This window comes from Mytilus trossulus, chromosome 7, assembly GCF_036588685.1.
Source record: "Mytilus trossulus isolate FHL-02 chromosome 7, PNRI_Mtr1.1.1.hap1, whole genome shotgun sequence".
Classification (NCBI taxonomy): Eukaryota; Metazoa; Mollusca; class Bivalvia; order Mytilida; family Mytilidae; genus Mytilus; species Mytilus trossulus.
The window spans coordinates 62,353,894-62,375,267 of NC_086379.1; the positions used below are offsets into that span (position 1 = coordinate 62,353,894).

At 33.0% G+C, this 21,374-nt stretch overlaps 1 protein-coding gene across 2 annotated transcripts; it reads right to left on the bottom strand.

Annotated features, from left to right (window-relative positions):
• Positions 1-1,402: 1,402 nt before the first annotated feature.
• LOC134725499 (synaptotagmin-17-like) lies at positions 1,403-20,584 on the bottom strand. 2 transcript variants are annotated; one of them, XM_063589368.1, is made up of 5 exons: positions 20,440-20,584; positions 14,009-14,106; positions 10,095-10,946; positions 3,328-3,448; positions 1,403-2,018 (listed from the first exon to the last, which is right to left on the bottom strand). In XM_063589368.1, exons 2-5 carry the CDS (start codon positions 14,027-14,029, stop codon positions 1,666-1,668), a joined length of 1,347 nt encoding a protein of 448 aa, XP_063445438.1. In that variant the 5' UTR covers positions 14,030-14,106; positions 20,440-20,584; the 3' UTR covers positions 1,403-1,665. The 2 variants fall into 2 exon arrangements, with proteins under 2 accessions (XP_063445438.1, XP_063445439.1); XM_063589369.1 differs by lacking the exon at positions 20,440-20,584 and adding an exon at positions 14,547-14,621.
• Between the last annotated feature and the right edge of the window lie 790 nt (positions 20,585-21,374).

The window sequence follows — 21,374 nt, forward strand, 5'->3', positions numbered from 1 at the left end:
CATATCTGAACAGAACAACAACCAATCATTTTATATATGAACAGAACAACAACCAATCATCTTGTATCTGATCAGAACAAAATCCAATCATCTTGTATCTGAACAGAACAAAAACCTACCATCTAAAATAAGATCAGAACAACCAATCATCTTATATCTAAACAGAACAACAACCAATCATCTTATATCTGACAGAAGAACAACCAATCATCTTATATCTGATCAGAACAACAACCAATCATCTAAAAATCTGATCAGAATAACAACCAATCATCTTGTATATGATCAGAACAACAACCAATCATCTTGTATCTGATCAGAACAACAACCAATCATCTTGTATCTGAACTGAACAAAAACCTACCATCTTCAATTAGATCAGAACAACAAATCATTTTATATCTGAACAGAACAACAACCAATCATCTTGTATCTGATCAGAACAAAATCCAATCATCTTGTATCTGAACAGAACAAAAACCTACCATCTTAAATTAGATCAGAACAACCAATCATCTTATATCTAAACAGAACAACAACCAATCATCTTATGTCTGACAGAAGAACAACCAATCATCTTATATCTGATCAGAACAACAACCAATCATCTAAAAATCTGATCAGAATAACAACCAATCATCTTGTATCTGATCAGAACAACAACCAATCATCTTGTATCTGAACAGAACAAAAACCTACCATCTTTAATTAGATCAGAACAACTAATCATCGTATATCTGATCAGAACAACAACCAATCATCTAAAAATCTGATCAGAACAACATCCAATCATCTTGTAATTGATCAGAACAAAAACCAATCATCTTGTATCTGAACAGAACAAAAACCTACCATCTTAAATTAGATCAGAACAAACAATCATCTTATATCTGAACAGAACAACAACCAATCATTTTATATTTGAACAGAACAACAACCAATCATCTTGTATCTGATCAGAACAACCAATCATCTTATATCTGAACAGAACAACAACCTACCATCTTCAGTTAGGTCAGAACAACCAATCATCTTATATCTGAACAGAACAACAAACAATCATATTATATCTGATCAGTACAACAACCAATCATGTTATATCTGATCAGAACAACAACGAATCATCTTGTATCTGATCAGAACAAGCACCAACTATCCTACATCAGACCAGAATAGCTTATCATCCTATATCAGTCAAGAACATCAACCAATCATTTTGAATCTTGTCAATACAACAACCTTTCATCCTCAATAAGATCAGAACAGCATTAATAAGATGGCATACACAAATATTTATTTTATTGTTGTTTCTTTTAATCTCTGCATTTATAACTTTCCAGATAGTATAGTTATAATTTCATTCAACTTAACTCGTTATGATTATTCGATAAACTCTCAGAAAAACAATTCTCATCTTTATTAACAATTATAACAAGGTTATATCATACATTTGTCAACAATAAAATATCTGAAATAAATGTCAAATTTCTCAACAGTTTCATGCCATTGAATATCACTTTACAGATGCCCTTTTTGTCTTTCATTTATTAGACAAGTCACGTGTCTTCTTTTGACATCATCTGATCAATTCAATCAATCAACATATTATAAAATGATATGATGAGTTATTTCGCACTTTTTAAAATTAAATGATTGTCGAACATGTCATTGAACTGCAATTGAAGCAGGTGACACTTGATCACACTCAATACGCGTGCGCAGCGAATGCCACTGCGCAACTGGAGACCTCTGTGAGTTTAACATACGTTTCCAGTGAGTGTATTCATGAGGTCCTGTCCCGTATTTTCCTAAAGAAATACGACCTACAAAATCGTCCTTTGTTTTAGAGTTGTGATCCCAGACAGTTATAACAACAGTTGTGTTTTCTAGCTGTTGTTGTGTCACGTTAAAACTGACAGATTCATTGAATATCGGATCAATGGTATTCTTTTTACAGGATGTCTTCTTCGTCTTGATTGGCTTTTCAAAGTGCACCAAGGTAATTTTGACAATTGGATCTGAAAAAATACACACAAATGAATTAAATTTATTTTCGGTTTTATGTTGACGTCAAAGAGTTATATGCACATTTGGAAAATGATGGCGTCACAGTAATGAAATGCTAAAACTATTCTTTTATTAAGCATTTTGTCCAATAAGGCTGTTATCTTTCATCTTTTTCTCTTTTGTTTGTCTGAATTTTTATTCAACAAACAAGTTTGTTTATGGTTGATGTTTAATGATATTGTGGTGGTCAAAATCTTTAGAAATCGTTCGCACTGCCTTTCTTGCAACGCAAAAAGAAAACACATAATCGATCTTGGGGAAAACAGCTTTAAATCAGAGATTCAACTAAAGTTTTTCAAATTGATGATCAGCCATACTTTTGCACTTGTACTTAACCTATGAAAAAGTGCTTCCAAATGATTTATAAAACAAATCCATGTAAGAGTACAGAAAATTAATATATATTTTTCATCACAAAAGGAAAAATTATATGAGTATTTGTTGAAAATAATTGAATAAAATATGATCTAAAACGTTGGCAGATTGCCATCGTCATTGTAAGTTTTATAACATTGTAACACAGGGTTTTTAAGGTAAACTGCTGCAAGAAGAAATTTTGCAAAAAACAAAATGACTTCTCTCGCACCCGGAGGCGTCCTTCAACTGGCCCCTAAACAAATATATATACTAGTTCAGTGATAATGAACGCCATACTAAACTCCAAATTGTATACAAGAAACTAAAAATTAAAATAATACAAGACTAACAAAGGCCAGAGGCTCCTGACTTGGGACAGGCGAAAAAAGGCGGCGGGGTTCAGACTGTCACGATGATAACACCTAGTGTTTCAAAGCATACATATATACCATCAATAGTATGTCAGACTGTATAAACACAAGTTTATGCCCGAGTGAATACCATTGAAGGCATGTCATACTGTATTATACCAGGATATGTCGGAGTGTATAACATCCAGGATATGCCATATTGTATATCTTCAATGATATGTGACATATTGTATAACATCCACATTGCACAAAAACCATAACAACACGACATTAAGGGTATGTCCCTAATTGTCACTAATTAAATAACAGCTAGACTGTATGCTGGATATATCAGACTATGTCAGCGCATACGCTTAAGGTAAAAAAAAAAAGCGCTTTGGACATGCAACATTATTTTTTGACTTAGTTTCGTTCATTTACTGGTATGTTTAAATCATGGTTGTATTTAACATTACTATTGTTTACTATTTATTTATAAACTCTTTGTATCTGCAGTTGCCATATATACAGTATTTACAATGTTTTTACCCACCTGAACCTCCTATCATATCTGTTTGTATAAGTTGTTTGGCTTTGATGATGTCAACATTCAAACGTCCAGCACTAGGTAAATAGTTCAGAGATAACAAAATCTCACCTAAATCCATTCTTTCCTATAACAAAAAACAACAACATTACAGTTGAATTTTCTGTGATTTTCCTTTTTTGCCGGCTAAGTTTGTAGTATAATATCTAAATAAGAGGACCTGTTTGTTGCATTGCTGTCTATTATGTATTTGTAAAATAACTTTTCCACGGGAACTTTTCTAACATGAATCATTTCTATGGGTAAAAAAGATAGTTACACATTTTGTCTTTTCTTGGTATTTGATGTTATATCTGTTACAAAATCCCAATCGATTGTATTATTTTGTAATTTAATGTCTTCGTTTTTTTAGGGTTCTGTTTTTCTTCTGCTTATGATTTTTGATTGCCCCTTAGTGCCATTTTATTCAAAATATAATTCCAGTATCTTTTTTATTATAGCTGAAACTGAATATACATTATTCCTTGAAAGCATGTATTGATAAACGGAAAAGGTTGCAAAGTCTAAATGAATTAAACTGTTAACCTTCCACATGTTTAACTGTAAATGGGTTAATCTGGGATTTTATTATTTTTAATCATTAGGCGAATACGTACAAACAGAGTTGAGGATATCACGTACAAACAGAGTTGAGGATATCACGTACAAACAGAGTTGAGGATATCACGTACAAACAGAGTTGAGGATATCACGTACAAACAGAGTTGATGATATCACGTACAAACAGAGTTGATGATATCACGTACAAACAGAGTTGATGATATCAAGGAGTCGTAACTCATTGTTGTGCATTCAAGACTGTCACCAAAAAAGATGTCTATAGAGTAAACACAACTTCTTGCTTTGTTAGCTTTACCATGTATACTTTGAAAAAAGAGGTAACTGTTTCTTACACGGAATCAATGGGTTATTGCGTATTTTGGTTAAAATGAAGAATTGATCAGCGCTTTTATTGGCCTGTATATCCGAGGATTTCTTATCGTCGAGTTGCAAGTTGCGAGTTAAAAAAAGTCGAGTTGCGAGTTATAAAAGTCGAGTTTCGAGTTAAGAAAGTCGAGTTGCAAGTTAAGAAAGTCGAGTTGCGAGTTAAAAAAGTCGAGTTGCGAGTTACAAAAGTCGAGTTGCGAGTTACGAAAGTCGAGTTGCGAGTTACGAAAGTCGAGTTGCGAGCTACAAAAGTCGAATTGCGAGTTACAAAAGTCGAGTTGCGAGTTACGAAAGTCGAGTTGCGAGTTACAAAAGGTTCTCGCAGATACATAATGCATCTAGGGGTGAATTCTATTCTTTATTCAAACTCGAGTTTGGTTTGGAACCGTATCTATTGCGATTATTACCCAAGGACAGATATTACATATCTCAACTTCGATGCTCGAATTTGAAGTTATCTATTGAGACGGGTAGATGGGCGGGGATCGGGAGGGAAAATAGAATATGTACATTATGTAATGAGGGAATAGGGGATGAGTTTCATATATTGTTTACCTGTAAAAATGCTGATGTTTCTGCTCTTAGATCTAAGTTTATACCAAATTACTATGTAATGAATCCAAGCAAGAACAAGTTCACTGGCTTGTTGTTCTATTTGTAACGTACAAGTTCAAAGGAATTTATCAATTTTTGTGAAGAAAATCATAAAATATCTAATTATACCAATCGTCTTTTAAAATATACTATGTATTTGTGTTTCGTTCGTCCTGTCTCGCTATGTATTATCTTAATATGTTTGTATATATTGTCCTCTTGTACACAAGTATGTGTCTGAGGTTATGAATAAAATCTTGAAAATCTTGCTTCTTCAGAAAATACTATACTTAGTAATTATCTAGTCCATTTTATTTTTACAAGAGACTCCGATAAAGTCCAAACCACAAAAATAATCAACAACACTATGTACAATTCTATAAGCAATCATCATTCCAAAATGTTATACAGTTACACCAAAAAATTAGAATATTTTAGTTTCCACATTTTTACGCAATTAGACTTTTGCAACTCGCAACTCGACTTTCTTAACTCGCAACTCGACTTTTGTAACTCGCAACTCGACTTTTGTAACTCGCAACTCGACTTTTGTAACTCGCAACTCGACTTTTTTAACTAATATCTTTTTTTTTTTTAGAGAGAGAGTAACTCATTTGGATTACACCAATTTTCAATAAGGCTCTCCGAATACAATAATAATTACATTACAAATAAACAATGCATCAATAATAATGGTAAATAAAGATTATGTACAATTTAAAATACAATAAACAATTATGATATGGCATTACAGTAAAAATATGATGGTAATGTTAAAAGTACATAGATTTGTATTTATGTTTAAATTCGGATACTGTATTTGATTTTTTTATTGAATTAGGAAGAGCATTCCACACTCTTGGTCCATTGTACGAGAAACTAGACTTATACAACTCTGTATTTGGTTTTGGAATAATAAAATTATCTGAGGATGAAAATCTCGTATTATATTTTTGGTTTGCAGAAGCTGATACAATAAGACTTGACATATATTCTGGAGCTAAGCCATGTTTTGCCTTATACATTAGTAATGATTTGTGATAAAGTATTCTTTGTGTGATTGGCACAATGTTACATTCGTGAAATAATTCTCTTGAAGGTTTGGTGTAATCATGTTCGTCTAAAATTATTCTTGCTGCCCTTTTTTGCAGTTTTAGTAAACTATCTAATAAAAAGTTATTACAGTTTCCCCATATTGAACAACAATAATCTAAGTGAGGTAAAACGTAAGAGTTATAGTACATTTGTCTAGCTTTATGATTTAAATATTTCTTTATCCTTTTTAGTAAAGCTAAAGAAGAGTTAACTTTTTTGATTATATAATCGATATGAGAAGACCAAGATAGAGATGCATCAATAAAAACACCTAGAACTTTTTCACATGTACTTTCTATAATTTGTTGTCCATTTAAAGCAAGATTAATGTTTTCATTTGATGTAACGGACAGCTTTTGTTTAGATCCAATGCATATAGCTTTCGTTTTAGATACATTTATAGCCATTTTATTGTCATCACACCAGCGATCAATATCTTGTAAAACTGTATTAAGTTTTTGACTGATGCAACTTTTGTTTTGTCCAATGACTGATATGGTGCTATCATCAGCAAATAAATCGGTGTTATGATTACGATTAGACAAAGGAAGATCATTAATAGAAATTAAAAACAACACCGGTCCTAATACGGATCCTTGAGGTACACCCGTTTTTTGTTTTTGTACGTCTGATAATGTATTTGAAATAGATACTTTCTGATATCTGTCAGCCAAATATGATGTAAACCAACGTAATGAAGTATAAGCTTATTTGTATTTGTTTAATTTTTGAATAAGCAGTTCATGATTGAGAAGATCAAAGGCTTTTGCTAGATCTAGAAATACTGCTCCAACAAGATCGCCATCATCAATGGCTTTAAGCCATTTATCTATTAAAGCTGTTAAAGCAGTTTGACAAGAATGGTTTGCACGAAAGCCTGACTGCATTCTATACAATAACTTGTATTTATTAAGATATTTTACTAAGTGTGTTTTCACATGTTTTTCAAGGATTTTAGAAATGAGTGGTAAAATTGCAATTGGTCTATAATTAAAAACATCCTGTTTTGAGCCTTTGTTCTTATAAACTGGTATGACTTTTGCCAGTTTAAATGAGGATGGAAAAATACATTTTTAGATACTCAAATTAAAAATATGACAAAGTGGTAGTGAAATAGCATGAGAAGACATCTTTAAAAATTTTGCACTTATGGTATAAAGGTTTGTTGCTTTTGATTCATCTAGTGCTTTTAGTTGTAAACACACAAAATCATAACTCAACTATCGTAACTCGCAACTCGACTATCGTAACTCGCAACTCGACTTTCTCAACTCGCAACTCGACTTTTGTAACTCGCAACTCGACTTTTATAACTCGCAACTCGACTTTTGTAACTCGCAACTCGACTTTTGTAACTCGCAACTCGACTTTCGTAACTCGCAACTCGACTTTTGTAACTCGCAACTCGACTTTTGTAACTCGCAACTCGACTTTCGTAACTCGCAACTCGACTTTTTTAACTCGCAACTCGACTTTCTTAACTCGCAACTCGATACTCGACAACAAGTGAATCATGTATATCCGACTTGCTGTGCTTTCGACTCGCGAGTCTTGTGTGTTCAGTGTCATTTATCATCTAATCTGATGAAAGCTAATAGTTTATGTAGAAATCGGTCATGTTTAAAATTACAAGTCACCTAATATTTTCGTGTTTAATGGATTATTATAATAGTTTATTACATTTACAAACATGGAATGAACTTTTGACCACTTCCTGGTCGATATCACGTGTATTTTGAAGAACACAAGTAAGGATTAAATAGAACCAACGTATTAGTCATTTATTATATAAAAAAGAAAATGCGGTATGATTGCCAATGAGACAACTCTACACAAGAGACCAAATGACAAAGAAAATTAACAATATGAATGTTTCTAAAAAAACATGATGGTGTATCAAGCCAACAATAATTTCGTCGAAACCTCATAAAAAATTGTAATAAATAAAGAATGTATCTAATGGACACAGATACCATCACTTGTTTGTGGTAAGGTCAATGTACCCGAATTCATACTTATTGACTTTTTATTTTTTGAAACTTGATGGCATTTGTTTTTGTATGCAGTCATTAGATATTTTGGCCGTGTTTGAGTGGTTTCATTGTTCTGTAATGGGGTATCTCGAGAACAGTGAAAGTAACGTCATCCAAATTTGAATTTGATCTATGATTGAATGAAATAAGCATTGTGTATAAGTTTTATAACATATGATTGAGGGAAACTAAAGTTACAGTACAGAAATAAAATTCGGGACCCACGAACGCGCGAACGAAGACGATTGGTGTTCCATGCATATTTTAGAAACCTTGTAATAACTCATTTTTTGCGATAAAACTAGTTGAGCAGATACCTAAGATTATTAGCGGCGAACATGAAAAGTTCTCCGTAACAGAGACGTGAATAGAACTAGATGTTTTTGAGAATATGATTATTTATTTAAAAAAAAAATAAAGGTCTCATCAGCTCTTTCGTTAACAAAGGTTTTACAATATTTCTGGGCAATATTTTCTATTTAAAAGTGTGGTACTTCAATGTCGTATACTTATTTTGTGCACGATCAGCTGTGCTAAAATCTAATGAGAAATTAAATCTGTTATTAACCCTCTAAGCCTAGATCAATTAGTACTACATCACACACGTTTTGTCATTATCCCATTCTAAATCTATTTTATATATAGTTAATATATAATTGTACCTAATAAAAACTTATGCATGATAATCTACCGATACTTTACGACATCTGCTGTCACAAAAACACGAACAAATCGTTTTAACAAATGACAGACTTAATTTAAACAATACTAGATCACACCCGTGATATCACGGGCCAGTGACTGAATTAAAGTATATTACTATGCGCAAGCCTTATGTTAGTATTAGTATTGTCATCTGATAAAGTCATGCCGATTATAAGATACACAGTTTTCTCTGCTTTCAAATCTTTTTGTTTTAACCCGTGGAACTGGAACTTATCAATTATTGGTAATATTAATTATTCGGAAAACAAAAGGTCTTGGAATGGAGTATTTTTTAATAAACAGCATTGTCATATATAAGTTATAAATAAAGTTGAATTCTTTGATTCGCTGTTTTCGTCATGCCCACTAACAAATTGAAAACTGTCCTTATACGCCTTATTTTTATTCCAGATTTTTAGTATTCGCATTGTTATCTAAGAAAGTCTTACTGATTAAAATACTACAATAGGTAACACTTTGACAATTTAGTGGTGTCAACTCTGTGATTATGACCCGTGTATATACTATAGCATAATTATATTAATCCTGAATACACCGTTTGTTGGTGCGCCTGTCAGATGCGGAACGTACAGATAAGGTAATAGGTAACAGGTGAATATACTATTGGCATCGGTATCGGACTCGATCCGGAACTTCTTAATTATTGGCAATATTAATTACGTGGAAAACAAAAGAGCCTGGAGTAGTGTAATTCTTAATCTGCACCTTTGTACTATATTAGTTATATATAAAGTTGAATTTTGTGATTTGTCGTTTTTACGTGATGACGGCTGACAAATTGGACCTCGTAATTTTAGTATTATAGATATAATCAAATTATACAGCATTACCCTCTAAGTCAGAGTGGATAATTTTTTTGTTATCTTAATTTTCATATTTACAGCGTCATTGGAGTGATTTCATGTTCACAAGACAAAAGTTAGAAATATCTTAATGATTTTCGGATTTAACCTTTTGTATGGATCGGATTAGTGTATTGGATGTTGTATTATACATGTACGTCATGGCCTACATGGATAAAATAAGATATGCGATATAAGATATAATTTAAGGTCAATATCCACTTCTCATCAACAGCAGTCGTTAAAATATGTCAAGCTCTAAATGGCTCAAGCACTAAATGGCTCAAGCACTAAATGGCAATGAGTCTTAAAAGTTGGGTTCACGTTCGGTACTGTGGCAATTGTTTGTTGTGATTTGTTTTAATTAAATGAAAGCAAGAGCGGTAAAGGGTTAGGTGTGATTATTCCGATTTGAATTTTTGTCATTATATATAATATACATGTGTAACTACGACCAGCAAAAAACACAAGACGACATTATATCTTAGAAACTTACCTTTGTACTCGGCAATACTGGCTTCCACATATGTCCTCCTTTAATCAAGTTCATGCCACCCAGAGGTAAATATACTTGGCCAATGATACAATGCCGGGAAAATTTATCAAAATCTTTAATCAAAATTTCAAGCGTCCTCATTTGAACTTCACCGAACGGTATTTCAAACATGAAGTATTCATTCCATGTTGGATTTTGTGTCTTTCTTTGAACCGATGTCTGTTGTGAATTTTTCTGATCTGGCAACAAGCTTACTTTACAGTAAGGATTCGAATGTGCCAGATCTTGTTTTGTGTCATCAAGAATAAAAGGTAACGGCAAGTCTTTAGCCTCAATTATTTTAACAACAAGGAAACGATTTACAACATCATATTGTAAGCCAATGTGAATTTGTCCAAGCTGAAATTTGGCCAGCTTTTCTTCATCGGTTAAACATGGTTCATTTATGACATCATCATACAAATCTCTTTGGAAATTCTCCACTGTAATTTCGGTTTCACTCGGTAATCTCCGTCGACCTGGTCGTGGCTGGACGTTTTCTTTGTTAGCCGTCCAAAACTCAATTGGCTTCATATCAATTATAGGAGTGGTAGTACCCTTCTTATAGTCACAACTTATCTGAGATGCTGACGACACCGAATCAGTCCTTGACGTACTGTCAGACTCTATCCGTTCACGGAAACTTTTGTGACTTTCTGCACAAGAACTTGTAGAATCGAGTCGAGTAGACGATTCACGGAAAGAATGTTGAATGTCACTTTTTCTCAGTTTCTTTCGTTCCTCTTGACAACATTCACAACATACTTCTTTACAGCAGAAAATTTCGTATAGTTTTTCACAACACTTCTTTGACTGCAAAAGTGAGAAAAAAAAAGAATTAAATGCATAAAGCTACAACGATTTTTGTAAGAAGAATGGATCTGTTGGATTAATGACTTCAGTAATTTGTGTTGTTTAAAAAAAGGTGACATTTTGGGTATGGTGTGAGAACGTGTCCGCATTTAATTGTTATTCCCTGGGTAAAAAAAAAATACAGCGATAGGGGCTGCTTCCTTGATATGTAAAGATTGTTTACTAGTATTGTGTAGTTATTTTGCTGTCTTGTGTGCATTTCAGCATCACCCTTTCCAAATTTGACCCGTGTTTTTAAAGCATAAAGTAAAATCTACTGGGACAATCTGTTTGATGAAAATATATTAAGAAATTACTTTTTCTATAAATGGCAGTCTGTTTTTATTTCCACGTTATAAAATGGCGAATCAAACATTGTATAACATCACATAATCGACATTGCAAATTGAAGTGTTTGATAATTTCGACATGCGAGCAAAATAAATAAAGAGAAAAATATCAAATTATCGGCTGCTTGATGTTTGACAACCATCATTACTGGCGGTAATTACATAATTATGAAGTACACGACAGCTGGTAATTAAAGCCCATCATACTAACAATTCATTGTCTACAGGGGAAAATATAACACAATTAACTTTAACTAATCGAAATGACAAAACAAGAATAAAATGTCGTGTCACTTGGGGTATAAAATGTCGTGTGACTTTCGGTATACAATGTCGTGACGTATCACTTTCGGAATAAAATTTCGTGTCGTATCACTTTCGATATAAAACGTCGTGTCACTTTCGGTGTTTAATGTTGTATCTCTTTCTGTATGATCTGTCACATCACTTTCGGTATGATATGTCATGTCACTTTCGGTATGATCTGTCATGTCTCTTTCTGTATGATATGTCGTGTCACTTTCGGTTTAAAAGTGGTGTCTCTTTCGGTTGATACATCGATTCGTAACACTTTCGGTATTGAATGTTGTCTCTTTTGGTATGATACGTCATGTCACTTTCGGTATGATATGTCATGTCTCTTTCGGTATGATATGTCATGTCTCTTTCTGTTTGAATGTTGTGTCTCTGTTGTTATCATGATACGTCGTATTATAAACACTTTCGGTATTGAATGTTGTATCTCTGTTGGTATGTCATGTAACTTTCGGTATTGAATGTTGTGTCTCTTTCGGTATGATATATCGTGTCACTTTCGGGATTGAATTTTGTGTTTCTGTCGGTATGATATGTCATGTCACTTCGTAATTGAATGTTGTCTCTGTCGGTATGATATGTCATGTCACTTTAGGTATTGAATGTTGTGTCTCTTTCGGTATTGAATGTTGTGTCTCTTTTGGTATGACATGTCTATTCACTTTCGGTATTGCATGTCGTGTTTCTGTCGGTAAGACATGTCATGCCACTTTCGGTATTGAATGTTGTGTCTCTGTCGGTATGATATGTCATGTCACTTTCGGTATGACATGTCAATTCACTTTCGGTATTGCATGTTGTGTCTCTGTCGATAAGACATGTCATGTCACTTTCGGTTTGAATGTTGTGTCTCTGTCGGTAAGACATGTCATGTCACTTTCGGTATTGAATGTTGTGTCTCTGTCGATAAGACATGTCATGTCACTTTCGGTATTGAATGTTGTGTATCTGTCGGTAAGACATGTCATGTTCCTTTCGGTATTGAATGTTGTGTCTCTTTCGGTAAGACATGTCATGTCACTTTCGGTATTGAATGTTGTGTATCTGTCGGTAAGACATGTCAGGTAACTTTCGGTATTGAATGTTGTGTATCCTTCGGTATCAAATGTCGTGTGAAACGTTGAAACAATAGTCTACATAATGATTCCTAGTATATTGATACGAACACTATAGTTTAAGGATATGTATGAAATCGGAAGTGCCGACCATGCGAATTGTTCTGGCACCAGTCGAGTTGTTGTAAATTCTGTAAAATCATGTGAACAAGTCATAATTGGTGGTGTCACAGAAGAAAATATGGCAAGATTTAAACGGAAGATGTACGATCCCTACAGTGCCCATTGTTCTTAGAACAATTAACTCCCTAAATTCACTCACCCACCTTTCAGTATGGACGAAACATGTACATGTTTATTTTCACAAAACTAATACAATTTTTATTTAGGGGCCAGCTGAAACCCGCCTTCAGGTGCGGATTTTTTCCCTTTGTTGAAGACCCATTGTTTGCCTTTGGTTGCTTTCTGCTCTTTGGTGGGGTATTTGTCTCTTTGACATATTCCTCGTTTCCTTCTCAATATTGTAACCAATAAACATTAGAACACTCATCATATAATTTTTTTTAAGGTTATAAATCAAAAATTAATTTTACACATACATGACATTTTTTTTTAGGAATAATGATTCCTCGATTTTGATGTCGTTTAATATAAATCCTCATATATCTGTATATTTCCATTTTGTTGCCCTTAGAACTTAATTTTTAGAAAAAATCTACAGATACATGTAAACATTTTTTTTCATTTTTCTGTGATAGCGAGTCTCAGCATGAAAATGGTGCTTCTTTTTATTAGCAGACAAAACCATAATTGACTTGCATGTAACGTTGGTGAATTCAGTAAACTAAATTCTCATAAATATTTTACAAGGATTGCTGATGCTTGTTTAAACCTATACAAAGCATTCTGCTTCAAGTAATATAAAATTTTGCATGCTCTTTATTAGGATGTATAGAAGTTATTTTTACACGGACATTAAACCCTATGGACAATATCTTGTTGATTAAACTATGATGCCAATATTGATCAGAATCCTTACATGTAACCTTAGATAGTTAGCGCCTCATTTAACTAGACATCTCTTTATTGATTCCTTCCCAAGTACAATATCATGGTTTTCCCTAAAAACACAGGCTGAAATTTTCAAATGTCACGGCTGATAATAAAAACACAACGACGACATTACCACAGTCTGAATTATTGATCGAGGTAGAGACATCAAATCCACTAATTAACAATAAATCAGAATAAGGAGAAACATATTTCTATAAAAGTTAATTAGAGAATTGAAAATTTGTCTTACCACGGAAAATATGAAGGACATGATGTTGGTTTCCTTCCCGTGTCTATCGATTAATGCTTCGTTTCAGCGGCCATTATTTCCCTCGCCATCCTCGATCACTGAAATATTGAATAAGATTTATTTTTTACCCAAATAAATGATTAAAGCACATATGTTACAACTATTTTTAATTGAAAATATTTACCACCTGTTGGGATTTTAAAAAAATACGTCCATGAATAATTATGAATTTCTATTACACGACAGATATACATGTATATGATAAATATGAGACAACAGGAGTTCAGAAGAAATACATTTGTAAGACAGTGGGTAAAATATATTTGTATGACAGCTGATAGAATATATATTATTTATCGGAAGAGGTGTTACAGTTTTTTTTATCTTACATTTTAGACCATGTTTAAACGAACAAAGCAATGCATGTGCATATCAAAAACACCGGAAAGATAATGTTAAAGAAAGAAACCTCAGTGACACTATAAACAGAAAGTTAATCATATCATAGAATTAATACCGGTATTGTAACTATACGTACGAAATGTGTTGCGTGAAAGTCCTAAATCTGTATCACATAGGTACAAAAAGGAGTATTTTTTATTCTTTAGTATCTACTATTGATATTTTTGAATTTATGCAGTTACATTAAAATGACATATTGATTTGGTTGACAGATGTCCCATATAATGTTGATATATATGAATGGAGTGAGGACAATCTAAACAAAATCCTCCTACTGATTTATATTTTTTTATAAAAATCTTCTTTATATTGATATTAACGTTGGTGTTTGTTTTGTAAACCTGAAAATGTATGCTAATTGTCTGATTACAGGGTTGTCATAACATAATATAACAAAAGCATTTATTTTATTCAATACATTAAAAAAGGAAAGATGGACATATTCGATTTTATGAATGAACTGCCCATGTGAACCTTGGGCCATTCGAGGGGAAAAAGCGACATGAGACATTGTGGCGTGAATATATTAACTTTTGTCGACACTTTTTCTGAGTAAAAGAATCAAGTGGAAGATCATGTATTGAGACCTTGTCTTATTTCAAAGACTGCTGTCGTTTGCCTAATAGATGTTGTTTGGTAATTGTTTATAGCAATATACCGTATTTATTATCAAAATAAAATACTCACGCCATCATGTAAGAAATTGACCGCTATCTTTATGATTATTATTAACTTCGTACCATAATAAGGAAGATGATACATGATTGCCAGTTTCAATGAGCAATGTAGACTAGTACCCGACCGTTATTGACAAGCTTGACAATACTTGAATATTCGGTATGCCTTCGGAATTTATTTGTCAGTATATTTCGAAGGCATACTGCAAATTTTACGGAGGGAACCAACCTATGAACAATTGTACAACCTACCAATAGTCTAGAACTAACGGGGATTTAAGCAAGCATATGCCACAATACGACAAAGGCTATTCCTTATTGTCAAATATAAAAGACCCGACATGACAAAATGTCAAATAATTCAAACGACAAAAAACTAACACCACCATAAACGATCTATTTATTGACAAAACAATAAACGAAAACAGACATAACAGACAGCAACCAACGGCAACCACTGCATATTCAGGCTCCTGACTTCGGAAAGTCACATACATAATATGGCGGGGTAAAACACATTGTGAGCGCTAATATAAAATTGAGAATTGATATGGGGAATGTGCAAGAGAGTCAACAACCCGACAATAGAGCAGTCAACAGCAGAAGGTCACCAACAGGGCTGCAATGCAACGAGAAATTCCCGCACCCGGAGGTGTCCTTCAGCTGGCCCCTAAACAAATAAATACTTGTTCAGTGATAATGAACGCCATACTAAAGTCCAAATTTGTTCACAAGAAACTAAAAGTTTAAATAATTCAAGACTAACAAATATTATAGTATAAACAATCCACCACAATTCACGGACAATCAAACTTAAGATTAACATTTTCGCAGTCATAATTCGAATATCAATTACACATAATATTAGGACAAGTATCAGGTGTGTTGAGGCAATTTGTTGTCCCCTTATATCAGAAAATGCGGAAGTATGATATACCTATACCATTCAAATACCATCCTTATGTATAAGTTCAGATGCTCAGTCATTAGTATGTCAGATGTTAGTTTTTATGTTTTTGAATTATGTCTTTGCTTTTTAGTGCTTCACACTTGTTGATCGTAATGCCAAATAACAAACTATGCAAATTATCTCCTAATGTGATGTGGTCATGAATATTTAAAAATAAACCAAGGCCTTACTAAAAAAATATTCAAACCGACGAGTTCGTGATCAGGTCAGATTTTGAAAAAGGGGCATTTATGAACCCCAGGATACATGGACTGAAGGTTAACAGGAAAATGCTCCTTCTATCCTAACCGTGATTACTCAGATACTTTCAATATTAATAATCAAATTTAGTGACAAATATCAATTATTCAGTGGTTATACTCATAACGGACGATAACTGGAACTCGTACCCAATACATTTCACGCGAATATCGCCACAACCGGTTACCCGCTTTCCGTTGTTTATAATAAGATTTGCAGGCCGATTTCTGGTACTAGGTTTCTAATAATCCTTTCAATAACATTTCAAAAAATAGATTTCACGACAATTTGTATAAATATAAGTCGTGGTTTCCCAATGCTGACAATGTTATTGTCCTTTTCAGTTATGGGTTCAGGATGGAAATGTCAAATATCAATAAAGCTGACCTACGTTGTGGTCATTGTTTTAAAAGTGGTACCAATGTGCCGTGTCTCATCATAAAAGACCACGTGGTGCTAAAATAGGCTAAAGCTAGCACGATACTTTTATGTTGTTGAAATTTAATTGAAGAACATAAATGTGTTCGGTGAGAGGATAGAACGTTTACTTTTTAGCATAATGTTTTAGTTAAAAGTAATCAATTGATTTCCAATATTTAGCAAAATGATTGTTTTTAAAGAGTTAATTGGTTTTTACATGCATTGCACGCAGCTGCTTAGATTGTATTTTTTTTTTAAATTGCAAGAAAAGCTTATAACTGCAATGGACCGTGCTCAAACCAATACGCGTAAACGCATACAAGCAATCGCACCACGTTTATAAAAATACAGCCTTTTTAAAGCGTACAATATTCTAAGAATACAATCAGTGACAACAAATGATTTTATCTTGGCGTCTATGCTATATTTAATTGTATATTTATTCGGATTTTATGTATGTTTGTTTACACAATGAATGTTGGATCAAATTTATTGGCACGTTAACCAATTATGTCTGTCTGGACGGTTTGATTTGTTAAAACAGGTTTTGTGAGATCTTAACCCTACTTCTTTACGTCTAGCCAATGTGGAACAACAAATTCGTGCAGTAAAAGACCTAGCTAAAATGAACCCAGATTCTACTGTAAAAATAGGTAACAAAAGAAACTAAATAAATGACAATGCTAAACATAAATTACCAAATTACTTGTAGCAGTACCTGACATACCAGCTCCCGACTACATATATAACTATACCCCTTGTGAATAAGAATGTTTAAAGGTTTGAATCAATGGTGACATTTATGTGCTTTGTATAGAATATATCCATAAAAAGAGTATTTGAAATGCCGGAACGTCGAAGATGTCTGCACGTTGATTTACGTTTTCGAAATAGGTCCTTGTAGTAATGATAACATTTAGTTATTGTCACTAATTGTATTCTTAGAATATGATATCACTTTTTCAGATAAATTCTGGGTTTGTGCGAACCCACATTGATAATAAATGTGTTTATATCCGTTTGTGATTTCCACTTACTTGTTCAAACGCTTGGTCCAAAAACACTGTTTACAGATAAAGTATAAGCACTACCCAGTTTTCATAGATTTCGTAAATGTTATGTTGTATTGCTATGTATTTTGTTTATCTATTGATATTGTGCTTTTTCTGTTCGCACGTAAGATACAAAACATGATCCTAATAAGCTGAAATATTAAACACGCCCATGGATAGATAAAGATTAAATACTAGTGATAATCACCTACGATAAAAGACTAATAGAAATAATAATCGATAACCAGCTGCGATTGTTTTTATTACCAAAAAGTGTGCCATGTGTTTGGACCATGATTATGAGGGAGAAGAGCAAAAACATATAACTCTCTTCCTTATATGGAGATTAAATCAAAACAATACGTAGGATGTCTCACAGATTATCTACCAATCTATATATAGCTAGGTTATATGGTAATATGATTCGTGATTTAAAAGGTCAAACATTTCCACTGATTGAATATTCTTATAAATAAAGTTTGAAATTACACTGTCGTTTTTCTGTGCCATTAAACTGTCAAGTATAAATGTATGCATTGCCCACGATTATGTATACCTGAGTGTAAGTGTATATGACGTGATTACAAACAATCTATCTGAAGTACAGCTGCTGATATTAGAGTGTGGGACGTGATAAGCTTTTAAAGTTCTCTTTTACCAAATTGATTTTCTTTCTTTTGAATTTTACTTTTTAGTAACTACTAGTGTTTATTGGTACGGTAATAATTAGTATGGCGTTCATTATCACTGAACTAGTATATATTTGTTTAGGGGCCAGCTGAAGGACGCCTCCGGGTGCGGGAATTTCTCGCTACATTGAAGACCTGTTGGTGACCTTCTGCTGTTGTTTTTTTATTTGGTCGGTTTGTTGTCTCTTTGACACATTCCCCATTTCCATTCTCAATTTTATAGTGTACTACTTATACTTTTGTATGTGTTGTTCATTTATAAACTGGTATACAATGATCAAAATACATTTATCGGAGACCCCATGTTTATAATTTTGTCACTGTTGACTGTACTATTTTTATTAAATTTATTATCGTTGTTCTTTTTTATAGTCTAGAAGTATTTTGTTTGTTATTCCGTAAATTATAAAAAAGAGAAAGATTAAGTATTTGAATACTATTTGAACTCCAATAGATGTAAGAAGATATAGTATGAGTGCCGTATTTAGACAACTATCCATCCAACTCACAATTTATAAAAGTAAACCATTATAGGTCAAAGTACGGTCTAGCTCAAACCGAACAACAAGCTGTAAAGGGCCCCAAAAATACTAGTGTAAAACCATTCAAACGGAAAAACCAACGGTCCAATCTATATACAAACAAGAAACGCAAAACAAAATAAACCACATCAACAAACGACAACTGCTGAACATCAGATTCATGACTTGGGATAGGTGTAAACAATTGCAGAGGGTTTAAAGGTTTCAATGGTACAAAACCTTCATCTGAAACAATAGTGTAACATCACAACATAGAAAGACACACTATAAAATATCAGTGGAAAAGGCTTAACTCAATAATCAAAAGACAAATTAACACAAGGAGACATGTTTTTGAAGGTTTGAATGAGTAATTTTCATTTCCGTACTCAATATGTCGGATGAAATTTGATTAAAAAGGGAAGAACGTCGGCATTTTCAGAAATCATGGCCATGTATTAAGTTAAGCCTTCCGATCAACCGGGAAGTCTAATAGTCATGTTTATCCTTGATTTGATTAGACATTTTCCATAACATGTTGAAGTTGGACTTTTCGTGGAAATGTAATATGGTTTAGCAATTTATATACTTTCGTAGGTTTATTAGATAAAAAGTGATATGAATCAGAAGTTAGAAACTGCATGGCCTTCAATAGTGAAAAAACTCATAGACAGCTGCAAAAGGTCTCGGTGTGACGAATGTAAAACTATTCAGACGAATAAACTTACGGCCTGATTTAAGTACAAAACAATAAATGAAAAAAACAAATATTTTAACTACAAATGACAACAACTGAATCAAGGACTACCGACTTTGAAGAGGCACGTAAATAATGTGGCGGGTAAATTTTCAACATGTTTACAGACGCCCAAGCCTCTCCTTAACCCTGGGACAATTCAATTTTAACAAATGATATAGAAATAAGAATCGGATGGAGTATGAATGTCAACAAGCCAATTTAAGGGAAAAAAATGTACAGTTCAACAATGTGCAACACACATACCGTATAGCATGTAAACCATTAAAGACCCCCGAAACAACAAACAATCTGTCTTTAAAATAGATTCATATTATAATTAGATTGATGCGAAACAATGGAATTGACAATACTTATATATTTGAACGATTCCACAAAAAAAAAAAAGAAGATAAGATACAAATCGATATATTACTTGTTTCTCTGATTATTATTGTATTAAATAATACAAACAACACAGAACATAGCAATTTGTAATACTAATTATAAGTAACTGTAGTGTATAAGTGATTAAAATTGTATTTTCGTTTACTGCAATGAAATATTTAATGTGAGATAGCTATATAGAAAATTGATAATAATATTACTGACAATGTTCGTTGGTTTAGTTATAAAAGACAATTTTAAAAATATTTTTACTTACCATGAACAAGAGAACAGCCTGAACCTTCCAACGGATTATTTTATTATGGATTTTTTTGTCATGAAATTGTCGTCAACTTTTTCTTGCCATTACACTAGAATACAGCGAAGACTTGATTGATTTCAATCTCAAGTTGCTTAGCAACTCATCTGATTTGAAGATTTGATTGGTTGTGTATCAGCTTTGTGTTTCCATATAGAGAGTAAAAGTAGTTTACAAGCTCTTCATGTCCCAATATGTCAACAACCTGATATTAATTTCTTGAACATGATGACGTCAGACGTTTGTCTTATACTTTTAGATGAAATTTCTTGATTTCAATGTAAATAGATGAAATATTTATTAGACTATTGACGTTTTGAAAAGGAAGTAAACTATAACATAATGCAATCCTCGTGTAGTATATTTACAGCCAATGGCATGTGCTACTTGTATGTAACCTTAAATGATTCCAGTTAAAACATCATTATTTTGTATATTCCATTGAAACGCAATTGATCTGCTGTCCAATTGTCATCGTTTCCTCGAATTTGAAATACCGAGTTTCTATAGGGTTTGTTCTTTCATAAGCAACACGGTGGGTGCATAATGTAGAATACAATTTGCTTACTATAGTAATGAAGCTGCTACAATCGACCCTGATTTTGGTGGGTACGTGTTCGTTCAGTATTTAGTATTTAATGTGTGTTTTGTTTAATACTGTTCGTCTTTTCGCTGTTTTTTTCATTCTTCAAAAGGCATTGTCAGTGTGTTTTTGATGTATGGTTGAATATCACTTTGTTATCTTTCGTCTGTCTTTTTCTGACCATTTTGTTTTATCACATCCTATTTGTACTCACAATAAAGCTTATTCAAGCAAATCTATCTTTGATCACATTGAAACGAAAATGCCAACAGAGTAAGGAATCTCCCGCCTTAAAAAAATCGGATGTTTA